This window comes from Epinephelus moara, chromosome 18 (assembly GCF_006386435.1).
Source record: "Epinephelus moara isolate mb chromosome 18, YSFRI_EMoa_1.0, whole genome shotgun sequence".
Taxonomy (NCBI): domain Eukaryota; kingdom Metazoa; phylum Chordata; class Actinopteri; order Perciformes; family Serranidae; genus Epinephelus; species Epinephelus moara.
This window is the reverse complement of record NC_065523.1, coordinates 37869967-37897184: the sequence shown is the minus strand read 5'-3', so window position 1 is coordinate 37897184 and position 27218 is coordinate 37869967. Positions and strand designations below refer to the sequence as shown.

Here is a 27218-nt window from a genome sequence, read left to right as displayed (position 1 = left end):
TGGCATTTTTTGTTGTGAGGGAAGCAAGTTGCTGGTGGGACTTTGGCCTGCACAATCCCTCCTCTGTTAAAACAATGCGGCAGTTGTCCTCCCTAACCTAATTACTCCCTCCCGGGGGAGAAAGGCAACAGCACCAAATCCCATAGTTAGGAGCTCTGATCTGGCCCCTGCTGTAAGAAAAGGCCTCATTCATTTCCCTCCCTCCTTCCACCACACACACACACACACACACACACACACATACACTTTCTATTTTTCTCTCTGATCAGGTTTGGCCCAACAGAAGCTAATTGCGCTCTAATATATCCTGATATTTCTCTTGATATCTGTTTTTCTTGACGTAACATTTTATTGTTGTTGTTTATTGAAGCTGAGGACATATTTGCATCTAAAGTTTGGGTAAAACCATCTCACACAGTCACACAGTATTTAACCACTCAACAATCGATCCAGGGCACCTCGGTGTAGCTCACCTGGTAGAACACGCAGCATTAAACTCAGTTCTCACCACCCTTTGCTGCATGTTATCCTCTGTCTTTTCCCCTCCTTTCCTATGTCTACACAGCTTTCAACGACATACAAAGGCGAAGTGCCCCAAAAAATAATCTTTAAAAAACACCAGTTGACCCAGTTTGGGTCAGTGCAGCACCGACACAACACTCGGTTCACTTTGCTCACTCCCATTGTGTTGTTTTGACCAAACATTAAGCTGTTTTGCACAAGACTAGTATAACCTTTAGACCTCTAGTAATTTGTGATAATTCCTGTGTGAATCTCGGTAGTTTGAGGTTGTGTTTAGGTGATTTTTTTCCTGCATCTCTCCTGAATTATGAAGGCTGCAACATGAATAAAAGTTTTGACATTTTGGGTGCAAATTCAGGAGGCTCATCTCTCTACACAGCACAACACACACCAGTTAAACTGAGCGTCTCTTCACGTGTCCAATGCCTGTTTTCCTCTTAGCAGCAGCTGCTCTTGTCACTCAGGAAGTGGATGTTATGCAGAGCTTTGACGTCATGTTAGGCGGATGATGTCAGTGAATTTAAGTAACATACAGACTTGGCCAGATGTGTGTTTGTTTTAAATCACATGAGGTCACCTAGTAATAGTAGTACACAAAAAGACCAGGACTAGTGTCACCTGGGAACCTTTCGTAATTCGTAATAATCGCGAGGGTCGTCTGTGATCTTAATCCAGTGCAAATCTGCCACCACCAGAATTTGTCAAGTAAAAATTCTGCAGATCAATTACCATGTCCCGTGTGATAATACCAGGATCTCGTGATTTGGGGTTGTATTTAGGTTTTTGTTTCTCTGCACCTCGTTTCTGCCTCTGTCCTGGTCGAGAGTCACAGAGTCTGCGTTGGTGATTATTAATAACAGTTTTGACATCATTTTGGGTGCAAATTCAGGAGTCTGATCTCGCTACACAGTCGAGATGAAACACTGTGGAAATTTCATTTTATGATTATAGTGACCAAAAATTAGCACGGTAATTATCCGGATTATCACGGTGTTGTTCAAACATGCTGAAAATGTCTGATGTCCGAGCACTGATTCACACACTGGAATAAGTTCACTAAGTGTTTGATTGAAAGCAGAAATAAAATTCGCAGCTAAAAGTTAAAATAATAACATATATGAAAACATATTAAATGAATGCATCTACGTTAAAGAAGTCTGTTTCTGAGATGTTCAAGTGTCACCATAGATGAGGACAGGGACGAGAAGCATCACCTCGTTTACCTGCAGCACGTCGGCTCTGCAAACAAGGGAAGAGCAAAACAATCCTGTGTCAAAGTGCAGTAATTATACACAACTTTATTAATAATTCATGAAAACAGTTATACTAACTGTTGGGAATTTTACAAAGGTTTATCGTAAAACCGCTAACCGCTTACCAACCCTACCTTTACGCAGAGCCTTGACATCATATCTGGGGCATAAAGGAGGTAAAGTCGAAAAAATACAGATTTTGCTTATCCTGTACAAATGTGTCACACAAAACAGACATGTGGGGTAAATTCTGACTCACATGAGGTTGCCTGGTGACACTAGTCCCGAACAAATAGGGCTTTAGTATATCACTGTTGGCCTATTAGATAACTAAAGCCTTATTTGCACATGACTAGTGTCACCAGGGGACCTCATGTGATTTAGAAATTACCCCCATGTCTGTGCTTCATGTGACACGTTTACATTAAATAAGCAAAGTCTGTATTTTACTTAAATTTTCTGACATTATCCCTCAGAGTGATGCACACAGTCGTTTGTAACTCCACTCTACTCAACACAGAAACACTACACATCATTACTAGTGTTAATGTTCAGTGTAAACCCCCTATTTTTACACGTGGGTTAAACAAACAAACACGACTCTGCCACACATACTGCCACGCCATCCATCTTATCATGTTTTGAGATTTCACTCTTCTGATTGATTTGCTTTTTCTGTGAATGGGTGTCCACGCTGCGTAGCGAGTTGAGCCTCCTGCACCCAGAATGCTGTCAAATGTTTCATTTATAATGGCCAACACAGCCTCCTTAATTCTCAACCACAGAAGAGGCAGAATGATGCAGAGAAAACAAAAAATCTAACCACAATTTTATTTGTTTATTTCATTATTTTACACATATTTAACCAGGAAAGTCCCGTTGTTACGCACAATGACGAGAACCAAACGAGTCATTCATCCTTGTACTTATGAGAGATGTAAACTCCACAACCTCAAATCACAGAGATAGCAATTTGGTGAAATATGGTCGGAAATTTGCAGTGGAGTTTTTACTTGACAAATTACGGACATGTCAGATTTGCACAGGATTAAAATCACAGACGACCTCTGCAATTACAAATTACACAAGGTCCCCAGGTAGGACCAGCCCCGTTCCGATAGGGCTTAAAATATGGTTATTCTGACTCAGTGTTTGACGCAATAATCTCAAGTTTTACCTTAAACTGTCACAAATGCAGGCACCCAGTAGTTCAGTGGGTAGAGTGGGCGTCCCAGGTACAAAGGCTTTGTCCTGGCCGCAGCAGCTGCAGCTTGGATCCCAACCTGCAGCCCTTTGCTGCATGTCACCCCCCTTCATGCCATATCTGTCCCATCAAATAAAAGCAAAGAGCCCCAAAAATACCTTAAAAAAACTGTACAAATGATGTGCATATGACATTTAACATGCACATATATCACATCATTAATATGTAAAAATATAATAGTAATGCTGGGTTGATTTTGACACGGTGTTAGTGTCATTTTTTTAATGTTACTGTTGAGTTTTTAACTGAAATATGCTTATAATAAATGGGTCAAAACAACAGCTGGTGTCATATTGACCGATGCTGGGTCATTTTGTAACCCAGGGTAAGACAACTTGTGCTCTGCGCTTCATCTTATGATCCCCAGGTGCAGATTTGGGGGGACAGGGGACACGTTTCCTTCGATATTTAAAATATGTGCATCTGTCCTCTCCAATGAAGACATTAAAGCAGCAGAGGACTTTTAGTTGGGAGAAATTAAAGACATTTCCAGCATAAATTGATGCATAAAAATTCAGCAGAACGCGGGAAATTAAGTATTTGATGCTTAATTTCCTGCGTTCTGCTGAATTTGTGCGGCCGTCCCGAGGAAAGCCCCTGTTTCACATGTCTCCCCCTCAGTGTTGAAACAAACCTACACCCCGGTTATGATCTAATTCATGTTTGAAACAAGCTGTCCTGATCCTGCTGATGGTGCGTTCATCAGTGTAATCAGACTAACTCGTAGGAAATGACTTTAAACGCTTAAACTAATTTCAGCTTTTATAACTTCACGCCTTTGTTTCGCCTCGCTCACCCTCCCTGACCCCTCGTCTTTCATGGCGGCCCGCCGTCACTCACTGGCACCTCGTGGGGTTTTGAAAACTTTATTACTGTAACTTCAGACAAGGAAGTCGGCGTAGGAAGAGGGGGAAAGGGATGTGTGTCGTGTAGTGGCACTCAGCGAGAAGAGGAAAGGGTGTTAAAGTCTTAATTTTCCCTCAACCAACCTGTTTGGTTTTGTTTATTTGCCTATCGTCTCTCAGGAAGATTAGAGCAGCCATTGTGTGGAGGCTTGAGAAATAAAGCTCACAGTTTATATTTGGAGATTGTTGCGGTGCTGTGCTGTTGGTGTAGACTGTTAGGGTTTAGACGTCTTTGTTTGTTTATCTGGAAAAAGAAAATTTGTTGCCACTGAGATTGAGATCATATAGTGCAGCGTTAAATATGTAAGTGAACATTTATTTCTGTGTGACATTTGTACGGTTACATTGACTTCAGTCCTGGAAGAATGAGTGCAGTGGACCGCATGTCCTGGTGCACTCGGGGCATATAAGGAGACAGTAGTGTTTGTGTATATATGTGTGTGTCTGGTCGTGCAGTGTTTGTCTTAGGCCGAGCTCCTTTCCTGTGGCGTGTGTGTGTGGGCCTGGACGTGTCCAGCTTGTGTGGACCCTGCGCCCTGTTTGTGCGGCTCGACGCTCGCCCCACGGCAGAAGCGGAAGCTCTGCTTTAACAGCATTAGCAGGGCTCTTCCTTCAGCCTGCGGCCTGCTCTGTTAACCCTCTCACCGTCCTCTCCGTCCCCTTTTATACTCTCGTATCTTTTCTTTTAACACTTAATAGATTTAAGTTTTCTGTCTCTGAGCTCTCTGTCATATTAACTCTTCAGGTCTTTCTCCATTTACCTCTAATTTATTGGCCTCTCCTGTTTATTCAGCCCCTGTGCCAACTTGTGAAACCCGCCTGTCAGAGGAGGCAGGATTGACTTTCTCTTCAGTCACATTATTAACCCCTTCGTTACAGTTTAAGCCGGCAGTAAGTTTATTAAGCCCTCATTATGCTTTTGTTAGGGATGCACCGATTCTGGGCCGAATACTGATGTTTTTATATTGTTAGTTATTTTGTTTTTGCTGTCATTTATTCCCCCTTTTGTGCCAGGAAAACAAAAAAATATCTATATTATAAAAAGCTGTTTTAAAGTCATTCAGCCCTTCATTACACTAACACTGAATCAGCACAAATTAAATCACACATAATAATAAAACAACCTTTAAAATAACCTTCTTTATCTTCTATGAAATATATCATAATTGCCTCTCTAATATCTGTTTTATATTGCTGTGAAAACATCAACACATTTCCCCCTCTAACCCGATATTATGAAAAAATAACTGGACTGTTTTAAAGTAATTAAGCCCATCATTACACTGCCTTTTAATGAGCACAAATTCAGTCGTACACATTTATGAAACTACCTTTGATACAACCTTTCACATGAAAAACATCTTTAAAGAAATAAGATAAAATAACTGCTTTTAAGGCATTTTTTACTAAATATAATATATCATTATTCCCTCTCTAATATCTGTTATATTGTTGTGAAAACATCAACAAATTTCTTCAAACACATTTCTTCCGCCAAAATCTACATTTTACAAGATTACACTGAACACATCATGAGAACGTTATAATTTAGGCTCCCAACTGGTGGGTCGCGAATCCACACCGAATGAACCACAAGTGACTCGTGTCACGTTTGGGGAAAAACAAACTTTAATTTTAAGTACAGGGAATTTCCGGCACAGAGCTCTTATTTTGAAATGCTGTTTCCTGCTGTAGAGCGAGTGACTAACGGATAGCTACACGACAGAGACATCAAGCTAGCTCAACAACATGGCCAAACGCAAGTATGATGCTAAATGTAACTCAATGCAACCTCCGTTAGCTGCTAACAGCTGACGTTAACTAGCTCCCCTTCTGCTGATGTCAACACAGATTTGTTGTTCACAGTTATCAGGAAACAAAAAGTTCCTCTCATGCGACAATAGTGAGTTTACTGCGTCCTCTCGTCCCGACAGCGTCCCAGGGACGATCTCTGGTCGCACCAAATATGTTTCGTAGCAGAAGGGGAGCTAGTTAACATAAGCTGATAGCTGTTAGCAGCTAGCGAATGTTAGGTGTTAGCTGTTAGCAGCTAGTGAATGTTAGGTGTTAGCTGTTTGCAGCTAGTTAATGTTAGGTGTTAACTGTTAGCAGCTAGTTAATGCTAGGTGTTAACTGTTTGCAGCTAGTTAGTTAGGTGTTAACTGTTTGCAGCTAGTTAATGCTAGGTATTAACTGTTTGCAGCTAGTTAGTTAGGTGTTAGCTGTTTGCAGCTAGTGAATGTTAGGTGTTAGCTGTTAGCAGCTAGTTAATGTTAGGTGTTAGCTGTTAGCAGCTAGGTAATATTAGGGGTTAGCTCTTAGCAGCTAGGTAATATTAGGGGTTAGCAGTTAGCAGCTAGTTAATGTTAGGTGCTAGCTGTTTGCAGCTAGTTAATGTTAGGTGTTAGCTGTTAGCAGCTAGTTAATATTAGGGGTTAGCAGTTAGCAGCTAGTTAATGTTAGGTGTTAGCTCTTAGCAGCTAGTTAATATTAGGTGTTAGCTGTTGGCAGCTAGTTAATATTAGGGGTTAGCCGTTAGCAGCTAGTTAATGATAGGTGTTAGTTGTTAGCAGTCGGTGGCCACAACTAACAGCTAAGGGAGGTTGCACTGAGGTACATTATGATGCGTTCAAGCTCGATTCAGTAAAAATAAGTGTTGGGCCTAAACCAGTGGTTCCCAACTGGTCCAGCCATGGAGTCCAGATTTGTCCATCTTCATTAGTTTTAGGTCCACACAGCTGAAAATACTGAGCATCATACTTGGCCATGTTGTTGAGCTAGCCTGTGTCTCTGTCAGGTAGCTGTCCGTTAGTCACTCACTCTACAGCAGGAAACAGCACTTCAAAATAAAAGCTCTGTGCCGGAAATTCACTATACTTAAAAATAAAGTGTGTTTTTAACAAACTTGACACGTTAATGAGTCGCTTGCGGTCCATTCAGAATGGACCTTCGACCCACCAGTTGGGACCCACAGGCCTAAATCAATATGTTCTCATGGTGTGTTCAATGTAATCTCGTAAAATGTAGTATTTGGAGAGAAACTTGTGTTTGAAGGAGAAATTTGTTGATGTTCTCACAGCAATATAAAACAGATATTAGAGGGGATTATGATGTATTTTATATCAGATAAAGAAGGTTATTTTAAAGGTTGTTTCGTAGATGTGTGTGATTAAATTTGTGCTCATTCAACATTAGTGTAACAAGGGGCTGAATTACTTATAAACGGCTTTATATAATGAAGATTTCTTTGTTTCACTGGAACAAAAGGGAGAATAAATAACAACAAAAACAAAATAAACAACAAAAAAAGCCATCTGTGTCAGCTGTCAGCAAATTTGTAATTTTGAACATTAGTTTTGGTGTCGGCCCAGAATTTCACAATTGGTGCATCTCTGATAAATATGTTTCTGAACATGGTCTGAAGAATGTAAAATGTAAAAAGCAGGAACTAATTGCAGGAAATTCTCCCTCTTGTCTTTCACTCTCGCTCCTCCTGCTCTTTGTCTTTATTCTATTATTTTTGCCAGGAGATGTCCTTCTTTATCAGGGCTCGTACAGACACATACAACCACACCTTTGTCAAATATTCGCCCCTGGTTGGTGCTTTTTGCCCGCGGAGGGCACCAAACAAAGTACGGGCCTGCAGGCTGCGCACTGAGCTCCATTCAAGAGTCATACAGGCAGGACCTGAGATCATCAGGGTTTAATTAATAACTTATGGCTACAGCTTAAGCTCAGTTACTTGGCTAATTTAAATGGAAACGTATAAAGATAAAAACGGATATATAGACAGGAGGCCGTGAGGGGGGTGCACACAGACGCGGAGGGTGAGACAGTGGGGGTTGTGAGTTAGGGATTGCGGCAGTGCATTTGCATAAAGGGCAGGGCAGCATGCCCAATGGTGGAAAAGGTTGGCATCACGCCTTTCAGACTGGCAGAGAGGGAAGACTGGAGAGAGAGACAGAGAGGGAGAGGGGGGTATAGTCAATAGTGCATCCCTTGTTCAGAAAGAGGAGGTCCCTCGCTGTTGGCAGGAGAGCAGGCTAAATCTCTAGTTTGATTGTGTGCTAGATTGCCCCTTTATTTGTCTGATTGCAAAGCGTTCAACACTGCATTAGTAGTGGGCTTTACTTTCCTGGAGCCTTTATGCAGGAGGGAGTTTTTCTGTCTTGGCCTGGCCTGTGATTGTGGCTACACATATGTCTCAGAGTTTATATTGTGTGCAATCAGCAGCACGTCAGACCATTTCGGGGGAAGTTTCGAACCTGTCTCTTCTATCAGATCCATGTCGGCCTCCACCTTTGTATCCGCAAGCATCCAGCTAAGGTTAACGGGCGTGTTGATTTAGCTCGATGATGATGATTCAAATGTGTTCTCAGCAATTTACAATTTGTACAGGGCGCATAGACAAACACAGGCCTGAAGACAACTGCAGGGAGGCAGCCAGTGTGTGTGTGTGTGTGTGTGTGTGTGTCAGAGCCTCAGCACTGCTGTTCCCCTCATGCCGGCTGTGGTTGTGGTGATGTCATGGTAGTAGGGAGTGAAAGGGGCGATTATTCAGCGTGGGCCTGTTATTTCTGGCCCCGGGTCCATAAGCACTGTATATAGAGTCTTGGCCACCCGCGGTCGTAATGACCACGAAGAGTGTGATGCCTGCAAACGCATTGTGACCACAGACCTTGATAACCCCTTCATTTCAACTCTGTGGACGCTAATTAGGAGTCGGGATGTGAAGTCGCTGTGGAGACATTAGCATAAGGAAAGGGATTTTTTTAATCTCACACTGAACAGTTTTTAATTATAACCTGGGCCCTTATTTATTCAAATGATTAGTTGGGGAAAAAAATCTGGTATTCATTAATAATTTTTTTTTTTCCTCAAATTTTATTTTACCTTCATTTAACCAGATGAGTCAATTTAGTACCAAATAAACAAACAAAATAAATTTCAGAAAAACTAATTTAAAAAAAAAGGTATTCAATCAAAAAATATTTTATATTTTTTCTTAAATTTAATTTTACCTCTTTTGAGTCAATGTTGCACCCTCAAGGAATAAGTAAATAAACTAATAAATAAAAAAAAATTACATTTGATTTTTTCTTAAACTTTATTTTACTTTTATTCAGCCAGACAAGTTACTTTAGTTCCAAATAGACAAACACAATTAATTTTAGATATTAAATAAATAAATAATTTGAAAAAAATCAGGTATTCAATTGAAAAATTATATTTTATTTTTTCTTAAATTTTACTTTACCTTTATTTAACCAGATATATCTACTGAGAACCAAATAAACAAACAAAATAATTACAAATGAATAAAAAAAACAATCAGGTATTCCATGAATAATTATTCTAAATGGAGAATTAATTTATTTATCTGAAAGAAATTAAATGAATACATGTATATTTTGCTTAATCATGCACAGACAAATATTGTTCTGCTTGCAGTCACAAATTTTCCAAAGAAATCAGGCTGACTTTTGGGAATAATATTTTCTAAATGTCTGCATTCAAAATCCTAATAAATTGAAGACAAAGCTAATGTACTTAAGTATGAAAGTGAACGTACTGATTCCTTGTGACTGATATTATTACATATGACATTATTAGTCTGTTAACACTGATGCATGAACCAATCAGTCAGCAGAATTTTAATGTTGCAGCTGCTCCAAAGTGCAAAAGGTCACCAGATACATCTGTCAGATGATTAATGTGAGCGGAGAGAAAGAAAAAAAAAGACAATTTCTGACATGAAATTTCCCCAATCGTTGCTTTTATTTGTGATAATTTGGATAATTTGACCTTGTCGGAGGTTTTAAATAAAACCATCTGAGTAGTTTGGAGAGGTGGTCTCTATTTATTTGGTGCAACTGCTAATAAGACATCTGAAACATGACAGTCTGCTCCAAATCCTAATCTCCAACTATATATTGAGCTGATCATATGTTTTTTAATTTTAATTATTAACCTGCAACATATCTGTTAACTGTGACACAAATGTAGTGGAGGAAAAGGACAGTATTTCCCTATGAAATGTCGTGATGTTGTGACAGAAGCATAAAATGGAAGTACTCGAGTAAAGTACAGGAACCTTAAAACTGTACTTAAGCACAGTACTTGAGTAAATGAGGTTCTTTCCACTGCTGGTTGTGTTTCATACAGCTTCAGTGAGGAGCTGCAGAGGGATAATACTGAACGTTCTGTGGGAAGTTTCCAACTTAAGAGTAATTAAAGGAAAATTAAGGGTTAACAGAGGATAATTAGTCAGTCAGGTGTTTCAGGAGTAAATAAAAACTAGCTTCAGGTCAGAAAGATAATGTAATGTGTCATAAACAACATATAATGTGACAACAACTAAAAGCTTGAAGGCGTGTTTATTCAGTGTTTGTGCTCTCTTGTAAATCATTGTGGGCGACTCGACCCAGACGCCATGCACCAGGTGAGTGCACGGTGCAGACACAACAGTATTACTGTACTCATTAACCACACCAGGGGTCGGCAACGTGCGACTCCAGAGCTGCACGCGGCTCTTTAGCTCGTCTCCAGTGGCCTAAAAAATGTTTATGAAAATGAATGATGGTTATTTTTTAACATTTTCATTTGTCACTGTTGTAGATCTAAAGTGATTATTATATTGTCCAGCTGTAAAATCTGTAGCCTATAAACCACTAAATTAGAGATTGTTTTAAGGTGCAGATTTTGTTTTTAATTAGAGCTGCCCTTTGAAAGTTGAGCAGTCATCAGTGTGCTGTGACGTGTTTCTGGGGACATTTTGGTCCCCAGATTTTGCTGTGGGGTGAGCGTTCTTGACTTCACGCTACAGACAGCTGTAGACGCAGCAGAGCACAGTAGTTATGACGGGCCCCAGTGCAACTGCACTGCATTTACACCCCTGTGTGATAATAATAAGGTAATAAGATATGTAATACGACAAGTCTCTGGCGCTTTTGTTTGATATCTAGTGTCAGGAAATAGTGTTTAGCGTCGTTAGCGCCGTTAGCTTGCTTGCTATATTACATGAACGCCTCTGTCACACTGAACGTCCCGCTGAGCCGCGTTCAAACTTTAAAACTTTATATGAAAAAATAAAACGAATCGTCAAATATTCATATTAATCAGCCGAATCTGATTCGACTGACATAATTCTGAGTCGGGTACAGTCCTACTCCAGTTACTGTGTCTCTGTGTGGGCATGTGAAACTGAGCGTTTGGGAAACAGCAGTGGTGGGCTGGTTGCTAACGTTTTGTTAGCATTGCTCGGTCCACTGATGACTCTACACGAAACTTAGTATTGCTGCATCACTTCATGGACGAACAGGCATCTGCTGCTCCCAGTATTTCGTGTCCACTTCAGTGTCCGCAGTTGAAGTCCGCCAGAAATGAGTTTTGGATCAGACCTGGTTGAAACAGCAGATGGCGGGACACTTTCTAGAGTGTCCAGAAATGTTCGTATGTCCAGAGCATCGCACGTATGTTTGAAGGAGCTCCTTCATCCTTGAATTGAACGAAAATCAACAGAGATCTCCAGCAACGTTAGCCTGTACACTTTGCTACCGTCGTGATGACGGAGACCGTTGAAGACAGCTAGCGCAACCAAGCATTTTAGAGTCGTTTTTGCGTTCTAGTGTGGACCAACACATTCTCACTGTGACCTCGTCACATGTCGACGTTTGCTCATGGACTTTCCAAGTCCACATATGACGTCCAAGGTGCCCTGGGTGTGTTGTTGTTGACGTTCTGGGACGCCGTGTCAACTTCAGCCTTTTACATTTGATACAATTGATGTTTTTTTTCCTTAAACAACAAACACACGTGGTTACATTTAGGATAAAAGAACAGGGTTTGGCTTTATAATCTTACGGGACACAAACACCGCTCTCTCGGGTGCAAGGCGGTGTTTGTTGGACCCATCCACCACCCCTCCTGTCAGCCAAGCGCTGTTAAACTATAATGGCATCCAGCAGCGTATCATGCCGATGTTAAAGAACGCCTTTCTTCATTGGTTTCTGACGCCAGAGGTCACTGCCCAAGCAACAGATTTCGACGACTTCGGGAGATATTTTGTAAAACTGGGCAGAAAAATATTTGTATGCATGTAGACAAGGCCTAAAATATGAATCGTACGTCAACAGCCTGACACCTTTTCCTCTAAATTTTGCTGAACCTCAATAGTGGTGGCTCGTCCTTAGTCTCCCTGGCGAGCTGGCTCTGGATTCCAAATCCAAAAAAGGAAATGTCTTGTGAGAAGATAGGGAACTTAAAAGTGTGTGAACAGATTTGTTTGCTTTCAAAGTTAACGTACCAAATAGTCATAAATAGCGCCCTGCAGAGTCGCCACCTGGTTCTAAAATATATTAACAAACGCTCATTAAGACCTATTTATTATGTTGAAAGGCTAATTTGGACTCAATAGGCTGTGTTACTTTCATAATAAGGCTCAAATATGTTTTGCAACTCTAGACGGACATTTGTTTTTTGGGAGGGGCCAAACATGTTCCTTAGGATAGTAAAGGTTGCTGACTCCTGAACTCCACATTTTCCAAACATTGCAACCGACAGATCTGAGTATTAGTTGTGTTGAAGGTGTGAGACGATCCGGAGGATGTTTCAAACCTCCTTTGGTGCAGCAACACTGCTTTACCTTCAAACAGGACGACGAGCGGCATCATCGAGCTCGAGTGCTCCGCTCGTCTCGGGTTTGAAAACACAATCGTGTTGTTTCAGCTCACTTTCTTCTCGCAGCAGTGTGTGAAGGGCTGACTTTGGCATTTCACACTCATCTCTTTGAAAAGAGGAGCAAAGCCCTACAGCTTTGTTAAGCGGCAAGTTAACACATGAACCTGGAGATCCTTTTCATTTCACGCCGTGTTGAAATTCTAATTCCAAATGCAAAAGGATCTTTTCATTAGAGGGGTTATGGTGTAACATCCCTCTGCTTTGAGCCTATTGATGAATCAACGTGCTTGTAATTCTCTGTGATGTGTGTCAGCCACGTCTCAGATCAAAGATAATGTGGGATACAGTGAAGGCTACCAGGCTCCGGCTGCGTATATACTGTTCTAATGATATGATATCTCACTTCTAGCATCATAAAATGTTTCTGACATGCTCATCAAAAATAAATCACCTTCCGTCAAACCAGAATAGGAATGCAGGATCAAAGAGAATGAATCTGCTAAATGCATTTCTTTGTTGCAGGCCAGGCGCGTCGTGTTTACCGATTACAGAGCGGGTTTTTACCAGGGTAGAAAATTAACACCTGCCACCAGCCAAATGCTGCTAAAAGCTGGCTGTGGTTTGTAAGTTCGTCTCCTCTACCAGCCACTTTGGCAGCCTCATTGTTTGGATCTTGGTTGATTGAAATTGTGGAAATCGCCTGGTGTATTTTTTGGTTTAACTGGTTATATTTAAAGAGAAAGACAACAAAAAAAGGACTCAACATCTTGGTCCAGTCAGTAGTATCACCAGTCCACACTGGCAGCAGTGTGAGCAGCAGTAGTCTGTTGGCTGGCACAGTGAGAAAACACTCAGTCATGGCGGTTGTGGTGCTGAGTCGGCCTGCCCGGGCATGGCCAGCCGCTCACGTGCAGTAGTGAGACGCAGGGCGGTTCCTTCATCCAACTGCACATTCTTTCTAGACGTCGGGGTTGAGTGTTTGTGCACGCATGTGTACACAAACAGGTAATGCGTGTCACGAGGCATGACAAGGGTGAGCATTGATTTCAGAGGTGATGCACCAGCGTGACATCAGCAGTATCATGATGCATGTCTATAAGCAGCATGATCACCACATGCCAGCACGTTCCTCCGCCCCTCCCTCACCCCACTCATCAATACTGTCATCTGCATCCAAGAAGATCTACACGTCTCGACATGCGTTATTCCTCCTCGAGCAGGAACAGATATTGTTTTATTACATCTCTATCACAAAAACAAAATAGCCTTGAGTGATCTGCTTTGCTTTTATAGAACAAACCCTCAGTGTTCCTCGTGTGAATTCATGCCTGTTTGAATTTGAAGTGCAGGAGTAATCCAGATTGATGAAACCTCCATTTCCCAAAAGATGTATTGGTGTGTAGTTGCAGGAGGATAAACCAGGAGCTCCAGAGCCAGAGGTCGGAAGGGCCCAGTTGGTTTTGCTGTGCAGCCAGGCAGCGGAGCCCCTTTGTGGGACTGGAATGTGCCGTGCGTGCCTCTTCCTCAGCTGGTCCCCCTCACCCCCCCCACGCGGCCCACCCTGGGCACGTTAGCACGCAGCCACCGCAAATTGCTTGCAGATTTTTCACACATAGTAACGTGCTGGTTTGTAAACTCGGAGAAGTGCAACCAACGCGAGGCGCCGAGCTCCGCGGAGCTTTACGCATCACTTGCTCCCCACAGTGACACAGAGTGTGGCGTGTTGTGATGTACTTTTTCCCCTGTCTTTAAAATGTAATCCTGTGCCCCCCCCCCCCCCCCGCCTGTTTCTAATGATTAACAGGGATGATTACTGTGTGTGATAACAATGCAGGGTCATGCAGCAGGCACTGAAGCTTGTTCTGATTAGAGAATAAAACCACAGCGAGCCAAAGAAGACATGCTCTCTGTAGCATCAGGAAACACTTTGGTTAGTTTTGGATGAAACCAGAGAACACACCTGCCGTCCTCTGATACATAAAGCCCCCAAACGGCTGTTTCATAAGGTCCACACTTAAGTTTTAAACCAATATGAGGCCAGTTTTGAGTCAAGCATCCACACCTGGATGAATCCAAATAAGATTTCACTCATTAAACGTCTCCTGAAGCATCTTTGCACTCTTAAGCGAATGATTGAATCTCCTCTCCGTCCCTCCTAACCCCGTCTCCTCCGCCATCTCCCTGTCTGCTCTGGCCGGGGTCAGAGGGAGCCGGTGTCAGGCTCCGTCCGGGGTCAGGGACACTCAGCTGGGCAGGAGAGGACACAGCCGAGCCCCGCCAGCACAGAGCGGTGCTAATGAAGGGCCAGGCGGCTGCAAGGCCCTCGGGTCACGCAGACGATGGTTTAATTGGTCTAATGAGATGCAGCGTGGCCTCGGCGAGGTCAGGTACCGCAGGATGGAGCAGGACAAAGCAGGGCGGAGAGGTCTACTGCTGGGCGTTGTGGGTCAGAACGAGAAAGAGAGGAGTTTGTGGAAGTTTTCCTCAGTTAAAGATATTTTACATGTGATGTAGAAAACTCTGGGCATTCAGAGGGGTTGAAATTATTTAGATGAAACATTTCAGTGTTGGTCGGAAAACAAAACGTTGAAGCCAAGGATTTATCATAACAAAAAATAATACGTCTCGCTGTGCCAGAGTTTTGATTATTTGGCTTTAGGATTTGGACTTTAGAGCAAAGCTCACTTTCACCTCCACTGTTTCTTCGAAAGTCAGACGAGGTTGCCGGAATAAAAACTAAACAGATGCTTCCAACTGCTCCACAGTTTTAATTGCATACATTTTATTTGCCTCCATTTTATGTGCATTTATGTGGAGAGTTGTACTCTGTGAGGGAGCAGGATGGCCTCCTGATGACTGGCTTATTATGGTCTTAATATTTAGGATTTTATTTGCACTGTTGCAGTCGTTTCAAGCAAAATACAGACAAGTATTTTCTGATAAATGATGCTCACATAGATCTGCAGTGTTCCACATTGAAGTGGCTAAAAAATAGAAAAATATAACATTATTAGACCTGAATTAAATTATATTGTTTCTGGATCTGTTTTAGATTTTTTAAATGCAATAGCATGCAAATAATGGAGGAGTTAAATAACAGCAAGCAATGAAATACTCATTTTAAGGCTGTTAATGCAAAATGAAAAACAAAAAGATATGAACTATTTTAAAGGCTGGAGCCTCCTCTGTGCGAATGCAGAGGGTTTTGCAGCCGCACTAATGAATCAAACTCTTTTTTTTTCTCAGAGTAAAGAGCCTTTTCTCTCCTCGCTGAAAGAGTTAATCTGAAGTTGGCAGCCAACTCCACAGTCTCGGTCAGACGTGCAGAGAATCGAAAAATAAAGGACTTCAAAATCATTTCTTTTGTCTCGTCATAGACTGTTTAAATTCAGCTGAGGGCTTAATGCAGCAAATTGTGAAATTGAAAGCGACGCTTTTTTGCGATGATAAAGCGGTTTTCCGGGGATTTAAATATTCATAATTATCAGAATATCATTTTAATATTTCAGTTAATGTCGGTGAATTTTTTTTAAACAGGCACACTTGTTTTTTTCTTTAAGAAATAAAAATAAATTACACAATAAGACAAAACGATCCAGACTTTAACCTGCATCATATTTCATATCTTCAGCAGTGATCCGGGTCATTCAAGGCCTCACATTCACTCACTCCTCACACACATTTTCAGGACATAAATCCACGTGTTATGAGGCTCATTGACGTCGGGTTTTAGTGACGGTGTTTCACAAATGTGTTGCTTGCGGGAATGCCAGCCCGTTTTTTATTATTTATTTATTTTTCTGCCCCATTTTTTTTTATTTCAATGTACTCCTGGCATAATCCATCGATGATGTCTTCACTCTTTTTTTAAGTATTCATATTTCAAGTGCCCTCTGAGAAGAGAGAGAGAGAGAGAGAGAGAGAGAGAGAGAGAGAGGCGGGGGGGGGAGAAGTGATGGTGCTTTTTTATTTTTAATTTTTAAATTTTGGCTGTGTTTCCGTCATATTAACAGAGTGGGTGATATTTGAGGGAAATAGGTGGAGGAAATGTCGCTGGGGATTAAATTGTGTGAATATCGATCTGTTAGATGAGCTCGCGCAGGGAAAGTTTAAAAAATAAAATTATTTTTATTTATTTTCAGTTTTTATTTTCAGGCCTGTAATGTGTCCCAAAATGTTAAGGATATAATGCAGTTTGATCACTGCGCATTATTTATTTATTTAATTAATTAATTATTTATTTAACGGGACTTTTGAGGTGAAATGACGCAACACCGGAAACTCCGCTTGCGCTTGCACCTGCACGCGCTCTGATGTTTTCCCGCCGCTGTGTAAAAATACCAGGAAGTGAACACCGTCAGCTCCAGCTGCTAATTGATAATAATAAACCCGAATTAAAGCTAAAGGCCAGAGCGGGGTTGGCCTTAATTTAATTTCCAGGTAAGCAGATTAAACGAGAAACACTTTAAATGTCGATAAACCGTAAATAAGCGCACATTTAAATACCTGATATTGAGGCCTAACGTCAGTGTGGCGCAGCAGATAGTGCAGACATGTCTGAGCTCACCCACGGAGACTTTGACTGATTTTTCTCCCCCCAGATTTTGGCAGTTTGAGAGAATCTGCACAACAGTTATTCCTGGATTTATTTCCCTTTTCAGCTCCGTGGAAGGCAAACAGCATAGCTAAGGAAAATGACTTAAACCCCCTTGTAGTCAAATTCCGGTGACATGTGAATGGTGGTTTATTTGCATTTTGGCAGGGTCACCCAGAAAGACTTAATTTCTACTGAAAAGCAGACACACAGGAATCACATTCAAGTGCCAGTTAAGTTTCCTGATTTTTGTTGCACTGCAGGTGGTGACGGGAGCAGAAATATATATTTAACTCTCTCACACACACACAGAGAAACAATGAGATTTGTGAATGCACTGGCTTGCTTTTGTTGCTTTATCTAACCCTGGTCAATGACACACACACACACACACACACACACACACACACACAGAGCGAGCTGGGATGAGTGTGGAGGTGTGTGTTGTCCTTCACAGATGATGAGTGAGAGTCAGTGTTTCATGGCTGGAAGATGAAGCTGAAATGTAGTGAGCTGTCTGGAAACGAGAGCAGAGGCCGAGGTGGTTTATTACTGTGTGTGTGTGTGTGTGTGTTGCATAATGCAGTGTTGCTTTGCTTAAATCAGAATTTCATTTACCTCTGGCTTTTCGGGGCAACATGACTCGTCATTTTCTTTGGAAAAAGGAGAGAAATATACGAGTTAAAATGGTGTGTGAACACAGCTAGCACTCATTTTCATTATTGATTAATCTGTTGATTACTGCCTCGATTGATCGGTTTGCTTGGGCAGTGGTTACAGGCGTATTATAGACTCCATTGTGACGTCTTTGAATTATCATTTTGTTCGACCATCAGTCCAAAACTTAACAGATATCCAGCTCCGTATCACACGTGGCTTCAGTTTCTCACTGTGAGGCTGCAATCAGGAAACTATTTTGGTATTTCTGCATTTTTTATTGTTAATTAATCCGTCAGTTATTTTCTCGATTGATCATTTTGGCTGTAAAATACCAGGCAGCTGTGAAAAATGCCCATTATGATTTTCCAGAGTCCAGCGTGACATTTGACATGCGTATTTTGTGTGACCATCGGTCCGAAACTCAATTGATATTCAGTTTTGTATCGTGCATGGCATCAATTCCTCACTGTGAAGCTGGAATCAGGAAACTATTTTGAACTATTTTGGTGTTTCTGCTTTAAAAAATGACTAATGATTATTTTTATTGGGGAATACTCTGTCAGCTATTTCCTTGATTGTCTATAAAATGCCACACAACTGTAAAAAAAAAAAAAAAAAAGCCCATAATGATTTTCCAGAGTCCAGTGTGAAGTCTTTGAATTGTGATTTTGTCTGACCATCAGTCCAAATCTTAACAGATATACGGTTTTGTGTCGTACGTGGCATCAATTCCTCCTTGTGAGGCTGCAATCAGGAAACTATTTTTGGTATTTTTGCTTTAAAAAATGACTAATGATTATTTCTAGTGTTGATTAATCTGTCAGTTATTTTCTCAATTGATCATTTGGTCTATAAAATGCCAGTTATGATTTTCTAGAGTCCAGTGTGACGTCTTTAAATTGCCATTTTATTTGACCATCAGTCCAAAACTCAGCTTCGTATCACACGTGGCTAAAAGACAGCTGTAAAAAATGCCCATTTTGATTTTTCAGAATCCAATGTGACATTTTATTTGCTTGTTTTGTGTGACTATCGGTCCGAAACTCGCTAGATATTCAGTCTTGTCTCGTACGTGGCATCATTCTTCACTGTGAAGCAGGAATCAGGAAACCATTTTAGTATTTCTGCTTTAAAAATGACTAATGATTATTTTCATTGTCAGTTAATCTGTCAATTGATCATTTTGTCCATAAATATCAAACAGCTGTGAGAAATGCCTGTTATGATTTTCCAGAGTCCATTGTGACGTCTTTGAATTGCTCGTTTTGACGACCATTCATCCAGAACTCAGTAGATACTCAGCTTTGTATCATATGTGGCAAAAGGAAGCTTCAGATCCTCATTGTTGAAAAGATGGAAACCAGTTTGGTATTTTTGTTTTAAAAACAACTGTAACTCTCAGGTCTGCAACTGATGATTATTGTCACTGTCGATTAGTCTGTTGTTTATTTTCTGTATTGATGATTTTGTCTGTAAAATATCAAACAGCTGTGAGAGATGCCTGTTGTGATTTTCCAGAGTCGACAGTGACGTGTTTGACTTGCTTGTTTTGTGTGTTCGGTCCAGAACTCAGCAGATATTCAGTTTCGTATCATATGTGGTATTTTTGCTTAAAAAGAGGACTGTAACAGTCGGGGGTGCAACTCACGATTATTGTCATTGTCAGTTAATCTGTTGATTATTTTCTCGATTGATCATTTTGGCTATAAATTGTCAAACAGCTGTGAAAAATGCCTGTCATGATTTTCCAAGGTGACATCTTTTGATTGCGTTTTGTGTGACCATCAGTAGATATTCAGTTTCGTATCACTTGTGGCAAAGCAAAGCATCAAATTCTCATTATGGAGAAGATGGAAACCAGTTTGTTATTTCTGCATACAGAACAACAGATGATCAGAGCTGCAGCTGAACGTTATTTTCACTGTTAATTCTCAATTAATCGATTCGTTATTTGGTTTAGAGAGTGGTGAAAAATGTTGATCAGTGTTCCCTGGTGTTCTTGTTTTGTCCACAACCCAAAGATACTCAGTTTATTGTCACAGAGGAGGAAACAAACCAGAAAATATTCCCATTTAAGAAGCTTTTTTTGTTGTTAAAAAATTCCTCGAACCATATAATCGATGATCAGATTAGTTGGCGATAAATGTAGTAGTTGACCGGTAACCAGGGTTGGAAATCAGCACCAGTGATCAGCCAAAAGCTGGTGAAATGTGCGAGTGGCTGCTGGATTTGTTTCACTCGCCAGCCAGAAACCAACGTATTGAATGGCTGGTAGATTTTGGAGTCCAGCAGCCGCGGTGGCAGGTGGACAAAGATATGAATTCCAACCCTGCAACTAATCGATGAATCGTTGCAGCTGTAGGAACAATTGGTCAATCAGGATAGTTGCAGGTTAATTTTCTGTTGTTTGTCTAATCGTGTCGGCTGTACACACGTCTGTGGTTGTTGTTGACCGTTGTGAGTGGACAAAGTCCTCGCTAACGTTGTCAGAGCTCCTGAACTCAGATTTCCTCTTTTTGTTTGGAGCCTCAGTCCCAGTCTGTGATTCAGCAGCACTCCTGCCTTCAGACTGTCTGCAGAGCAGGTGCAACCCTGAATGACATGCTGTCACGATGAGGCAACATGGCAGCCGTCGCCGCTCACACACCGAACGCCAAAACCCTCCCGGGAGTTCAGGAGGAAGGCGCAGAGCAAATTTGGGTTTGGGGGGGATTCGGTGGCTGGTTGGTTGGTGAACGCTCGGGCTGACCGTTTATCTGCTGCTCGCAGTGCTGTTCAATACAGCTGAGGCGAATTTGCTCCTGCCTCTGAAATTCTGTAACCATTTCTGCCTCTAAATCATCTCGTCATTGATTTGTGTGTGTGCAGTCGGAGGAGTGTGGCTGCCCGGGTTTGTTTCTCCCTCTTTGTTTGCTGTGGTAAACCCACGAGCAGCTGCCGGTGGTGGGGTCTGGAGGGATTCTGAAGCTGTGTGTCCTCTCCCTGCCATCCTCTGCCAAGGTGGCATTATGCAAGCGGAGAGAGGGGTAGAGGGAGACAGAGGAGGGCGGGGGGTTTGAACGGGGGGTGTATGAGGGAGGCGAGGCGGGCGATGGCGGCCATAGTAAAGATGGAGGCAGGCTGAGGGCTGCGGGGATTGGTGCAGGAGAAGACTTGCTCCCTTGAACTTTGCCTCCGTGTCAGAGTGGAACTTGTCGATTTGGCAAATTGTGCAGCGTCGGACGAGGCTGCGCGCTCTCTTACACTCCCACCTGCTCTCTCTCTCTCTCTCTCTCTCACCGCTGCTGTGCGCTCTCTTCCTCTCTCCCTCTCTCCTCGCCACTACACCCCCCTCCCCACCCTCTCCTCTTTCTCTTTTCCCTCCCTTTCAGCTCTTGAAGCTAACGCATTGGCTGGGCTACAGGCATCTTGTTGCCAAATAGGTGGGCCCTACTCGTGTTGGCAAAGGCTCAAGCAATGGTTAGGGAAAGAACGCGGAGAGGACGAGAGACGGCGAGCGCGAAACAGAAAGAGAAAGAGAGAGAGTTGGAGAGAAAAGGGGAAAAAAGAAGCAGCACTCGGCTTTGCCAGCGGTCGTATGCGCTCGTCCAACATTGATTCGGCTCTCTATTTTTTTTTCCCTATTCTGTGCTCTGCTCTCCCTGGCCCCCCCATCTGTGTGTGAGAGTGTGTGTGAGCGTGTGTGTGTGTGTGTGTGTGAGTGTGTGTGTGAGTCTTGCGCCGGGCCCAGGGATCAGAACAGACACTTACACTTTGCCAAGGATTTTTTTTTTTTTTTTTTTCAAGGTTCATTTTTTTTTTTTTTTTTTTTTGGAAAGCACAAAGGACTGTTTATTTTAAGTGCATCTCTCCCGTTGTTGAAGTTTTTTTTTTTTTTTGTCTCCAAACAGTGTAATACTGTCAACATTTCTATTTTTACTTGACAATTTTTGTTGCTACAAGTTTTTATCTGTCATTTTTGGCGTTAGTGTAATGAGCTGCTGGCCGCCGTCCTGCTGCAGTGAATTTTCTCCTTCCTAAAAATCTTGGGGTTTTTGCTTTTAAACTTTGGCCCGCTGTTTTTAGTGAGCAGCATATTCTGCTAATTATTTTTTTTTTTTACAACCTCCCCCCCCCACCCCCCAAGTTTTTTTTCATCTCCTAATTCTCCACACCCTGCCAAACCAGCGCTCGCTTTACATTGGGGAGCGCGGGAGGAAAAAAAAACTGGTGCAGGAGATTTTTTTTTTTTTTTTTTTCACTTTAAACGCTGTGCCAAATTTATGATGAGAGTGCAAAATGGTAACTACCAGGCCGTCTGTCTTCCTCTAGCAGTGTGGTTTTCTGTGGTGATTTCTGTCTGCTTTCAGTTTGTTGTGGAAATGTGAGTCTGGTTGGAGCTCCCTTTGCATGGTCGCAGAGATAGGAAATGGTATGGCTGATCTTTTAGCTGCACATTTCAACAGTGGTCTTGTGGCGGCAAAGCTTGGCGGTGGTGAGCGACCGGTGTGTGGCAACCCTGGCACAGGAACGCTGTGGCGAGATCTGGGCTTTGTTGCCCAGAGATATGTAGTGAAGGTATTATGGTACAGCAGAATAACTTTTCTCTTTACGGCAGGAAACTGGGAGCGCAACTTGGCTCAGCTGTCTTTTGGATTAGAATTCATTTTGTCTTTGTTGTCTTCAATGTTTTGGTGTTTATTGATGAAAAAGGAGACTTTGCATTTTGCAGTTAAGATTAATTTTCTTGTTTATTGCTGCATATTTATTTGTAGTTTATCTGACTGCTAATAATGATGTAATGTTAAGACATTTTAGATATTTATTTTACATTGCTTTTTTTGAATTTAGATATTTTAGTAAACTAATTTTAAATTAACATGTAATTGTAATGAATTAGATTTTGCAAACAATAACAATTTAATCACTGCATTTTCTTATATTTGTCACATTTTTACTTTTACAATATTTCCTCTTTTTTTCATTTAAAATCATCTAAATGTTTTCACAGTTTTATTTTGGAGATGTGCATGTTCTCTTTCAAACTAAAAGCCTTTTTTCCAGCCTCCTAACGCCACACGTCTCTCTCTCTCATCAGGATGAATTTCATCCCTTCATTGAGGCCCTCCTCCCCCATGTCCGTGCCTTCTCCTACACCTGGTTCAACCTGCAGGCCCGTAAGCGCAAGTACTTCAAGAAGCACGAAAAGAGGATGACCAAGGACGAGGAGCGCGCGGTGAAGGACGAGCTGCTGGGAGAGAAGCCGGAGATCAAGCAGAAGTGGGCCTCGCGCCTGCTGGCCAAGCTCCGCAAGGACATCCGGCCCGAGTTCCGCGAGGACTTTGTGCTCACCATCACGGGGAAGAAGCCCCCCTGCTGCGTGCTGTCCAACCCCGACCAGAAGGGCAAGATCCGCCGCATCGACTGCCTCCGCCAGGCCGACAAGGTGTGGCGGCTGGACCTGGTGATGGTCATCCTGTTCAAGGGCAGCCCCCTGGAGAGCACGGACGGCGAGCGGCTGGTCAAGTCGCCCCAGTGCTCCAACCACGGCCTGTGTGTCCAGCCGCACCACATCGGAGTGACGGTCAAGGAGCTGGACCTCTACCTGGCCTACTTCGTCCACACACCAGGTACGTGTGTATCACTGTACACCACACACACACACACACAGGTCAGTGTGTGAGACCCTGCCCCTCGCTGTGCACCGGGCTGAGCCAGGCTTTGATAAACCCTGTCAGGACGGAGCTAAGTTGACATTTAAAGGGACAGTCTGCGCAGGATCATCTTTTTAAAAAAGTCTCTCACGTAGACGTTTCTATCTGGTTTAAAGAGATTCTGAGAATTTGACAGTCAGGCTTAAAACCTGTGTTTACCTAGAGATATGTTTGCCTCGGTACATTTGTTCAAGTATTTGTGTGCAAATTTGTCTAAATCCAAATGTGCATGTTTTCCGGTGCCATCGGTAAACAAAAGCATCTGCAAACCTGTTTATCTGTGTGAGCATGCATGTGCATACGTGTGTGTGTGTGTGTGTGAGGCAGTTTGTCATGTGTCTGTAATCCATGTGTATGTTATTGTGAGATTGGTGTGTATCAGTAGCAGTGTGGTGTGTGTGTGCGTGTGTGTGTGTGTGTGTGTGTGTGTGTGTGTGTGGTGGTCTGGAGAGTACAGTGACAGCTGGCCCGGTCCCAGGTAGTTTAGGAGGCAGCGAGAGTCAGCCGGTCCGCAGCCTCAGCCGCCTCAGCCTTACGCCACTCTGCACACATACACACACTCACACACACACACACACACACACACCCACTCATGAGTGGACACACACAGGAGCTCCCCCCTCTAACACAACTCACCCAGGCTGCCCTGATCATTGTTTTCTGATTGTACTACACACACACACACACACACACACACACACAGGTTGAGAGTTTTCTGTTTATGGCCGCGTGGCTCTGCCTGTGTTTGTTTATGAGATGTTTTATTTTTCCATATTGAGCACACGTGTGTCCTGCTGTGACCATAAAGTTAAAAATAGAGGCGGCGAAAATATTTCAGTGTCATGTGTACACAAACCTGCGTGTATTCTCTGAGGGCAATTTGACACTGCGGAATGTAAGAGCCTGTGAGAATCTGTGGAGCTCAGTGGGGACAAACATGATATTGATTCTTAATTTTATTTTATTCTTGATTTGATCCAGGGTGATTCTTTTGTCTTACAAAGTAGCAAAACCAAAATGCAAAATTAACACTTATAAATAAATGTTTTTATTGATTTATTGACAAAAGAAACTGCTGTTATAAAACAAGATTATATTTTCTTACAGTCATTTTAAGTAATTAGAATTCTGTATTAATTCTTGTGCTGGAAGAACAGAGCTGCTATTCACTGCATTTTTAAATTATCATCAGCATGAAGTTTGTGAGCTGTGCAGATGTCGTGTGTTTCTATTTAAACATACAGAAACTGAGAAATGAAATTGGAAAATGAAACAGCCATTGAGGGTGAATCAGAGCACTCGTATTTGTAGATACTTGAAATTGGCTGTTTACTGTATGGGACTTATTAGTGTAATTAATCATATTTACGATTTACGGTTTACAAATGCTTAAAATTAGAGCTGGGTTATGTATTGATATATCGATATCATGATTTGAGACTTGATATCGTCCTAGATTTTGGATATGTGTCGTCTTTTCCTGGTTTTAAAGGCTGCACTGCAGTAAAGTGATGTAATTTTTTGAACTTGCCAGACTGTTCTAGCTGCTCTGTTATCTGCCTTTACACACTTAGTCATTATATTAACATTACTGGGGATTATTTATCAAAAACTCGTCGTGTAAATGTTCTGTGAAAGCACCAATAGTCAACCCTTCAGGATCGCTGCAGTAAAATATTGTGATATTTAATTTTCTCTCACACAAAGCAGCCTTTCTTCAGACATGCTGTGACCACAGTTTTAGCTGTATTTTGATATCATGTTATAATGAATATATTTTCCTCCTTTTCTTTGTGAAGCTTCACAGTTGCAGCCCGGTTGTTTGTCTCCATGATTCAGGTGTTCTTGCAGGTAGTGTCAGGTGCAAACAGCCTCCTTCCTCCTCCCTGCGCTGTTATCCTGTCTCTATCTCTCCAGTAAAGGCTTCTCTTACCACAGACTGGCATACAGTTACAGGACCTTAATTCTTCTCCTTGGCAGGGCGGTGCAGCGTTCCTCTGTGACAGAGCACCCCATGCCAGGCTCCTTTCAGCCCAGTGTGTAACTCTGCTTGAGTTTGCGGGGCCTCCGTGAGCGCCTCTTCCTGTTCCACAATGCGCCGTGGCGAACCGCGGCTCAGATTAGCTCCCAGCGCAGCCTGGTGCCCCTCGGAGGAAAGCCTCTTTTTTACTGCGTGCCAGAATCCGGCAGCCACTCACCCCCATACGAACACTGCTGCAGCCTTCATCTGACTGATTTGTGTGCGGCTGCCCATCATATTTATTTTTGTGCGTATATGAGCGTTGGTATATAAATCTGTTTCCCAGTCAGGAGCACAACATGCCCTTAATTGACCATAAGCAACACTGGAAAAGTCTCCATTATAAATTAAGCTATTTTTTGTCTTTCCTGTTTGCTAAAAAAGCCCATGTGCTGTGTGCTGACGGAGCACGCTGCTGTGGGACGGTTTCTTGTTCTGATCCTGCTCAGCTTTTCCACAGCAGCCTCACAGGCCGTCTGTGCAGCACCTTGCACGAACAGAGGCAACGTTAGGAAATATCTGCGATAGAAAACATCCACTTGTTTAAGCCGGAGCTGTTTTCCAGGAGGCTGTGTGGGGTTAACCAGAGTTTACAGAAGGACAGACAGACAGACAGTGGCTCCATTCTAACCTTTGGGGTGGCAGCGGTACAGTTTTATTCTTAGCTCTCCGTTCCAGGGTGTCTGTGTCTTGCGGAAGCTATCAGTTGCCAGGCCTGATGATTGGACCGCGGCCGCCTCACCCGCCTGTCCCCGCCGCGGCGTTTCAGTTCTCTTGTCCCACTGATGTCACTGTCGCCAGCTGCAGGGGGGGCTCTGCTTTCAAGCGGCGTGATTGACAGAACAGGAGATACACCCCCTCCCCTCTGTACTAACCCCCTCCTCTGTCTCTGCTTCCCTACAGTCCAGTATGTGTCTCTGCTTTTGTCCAATTATAGACTTCGGCCCTTCCAGGCGGGGCGCTGAGAGCTGGGACAGATCACAGCCGCTGTACTCTGATCTGCGCTCTCTGCTCTGCAGCTGCAAAGAAAGGTCCCTCTACCAAAATTATCTTTTGACAAATACCTGGCCACTCACACACACACACACACACACACACACACACACACACACACACACAGATCAGGGTGTAATTGTGGCGCACTGATGAGAGTCGACCCCAGAAGTGGTTCATTTTCTTTGCACTGATTCCGCTGCATCTGATGATGATAACAATAATGGTTCAGGGATGTGGAGGAAGTGAGGGAGATAGAGAAAGAGGGGGGATCTGATCTCATCTTTGATCACACGTCTGTCGAAACCAAAGTCTGGCTCGCCAGTTGGGCGCTGTGGGCCTTCCTCCACCTAGAGACCCCGGATCAGGTCATGTTTTTCGAGCGTCGTGTTCCATATTTGTCAGTCTGACGAAGCCGCGCGGTTCCAGCATTAGTCATGTTTGGAGCCGGAGCTGCCTCATACAGCTTTCATTACTCGAGCTGTTATGATAAAAAGATGTTTCTGAGAGTGCAGCCTCCATATCTGTTCTCTGTGCAGGAGACAGACGGACCAGAGAGGTGCCTGGGCCAGGTCCGAAAGCCAACTGTGTGTGTGTTTGTGTGTGCCAGACTGCGCCGTATCTCCGTGCTGCTG

General features: G+C 42.7%; 1 protein-coding gene and 1 long non-coding RNA gene across 12 annotated transcripts in view; one reads left to right on the top strand and one right to left on the bottom strand.

Annotated features, from left to right (window-relative positions):
* LOC126405559 (nuclear factor 1 X-type) overlaps nucleotides 1-27218 on the top strand; it is a 272630-nt gene that overhangs the window by 99270 nt on the left and 146142 nt on the right. For 9 of the 11 annotated variants that reach the window (XM_050069350.1, XM_050069348.1, XM_050069353.1 and 6 more), the window contains one exon: nucleotides 22955-23486. In XM_050069350.1, coding sequence (XP_049925307.1) covers nucleotides 22955-23486 — 532 coding nt within the window. The other 2 variants (XM_050069354.1, XM_050069346.1) reach the window with 2 other exon arrangements.
* Nucleotides 1-27218, bottom strand: part of LOC126405588 (uncharacterized) — a 365681-nt gene that overhangs the window by 214079 nt on the left and 124384 nt on the right. The window lies entirely within an intron of this gene.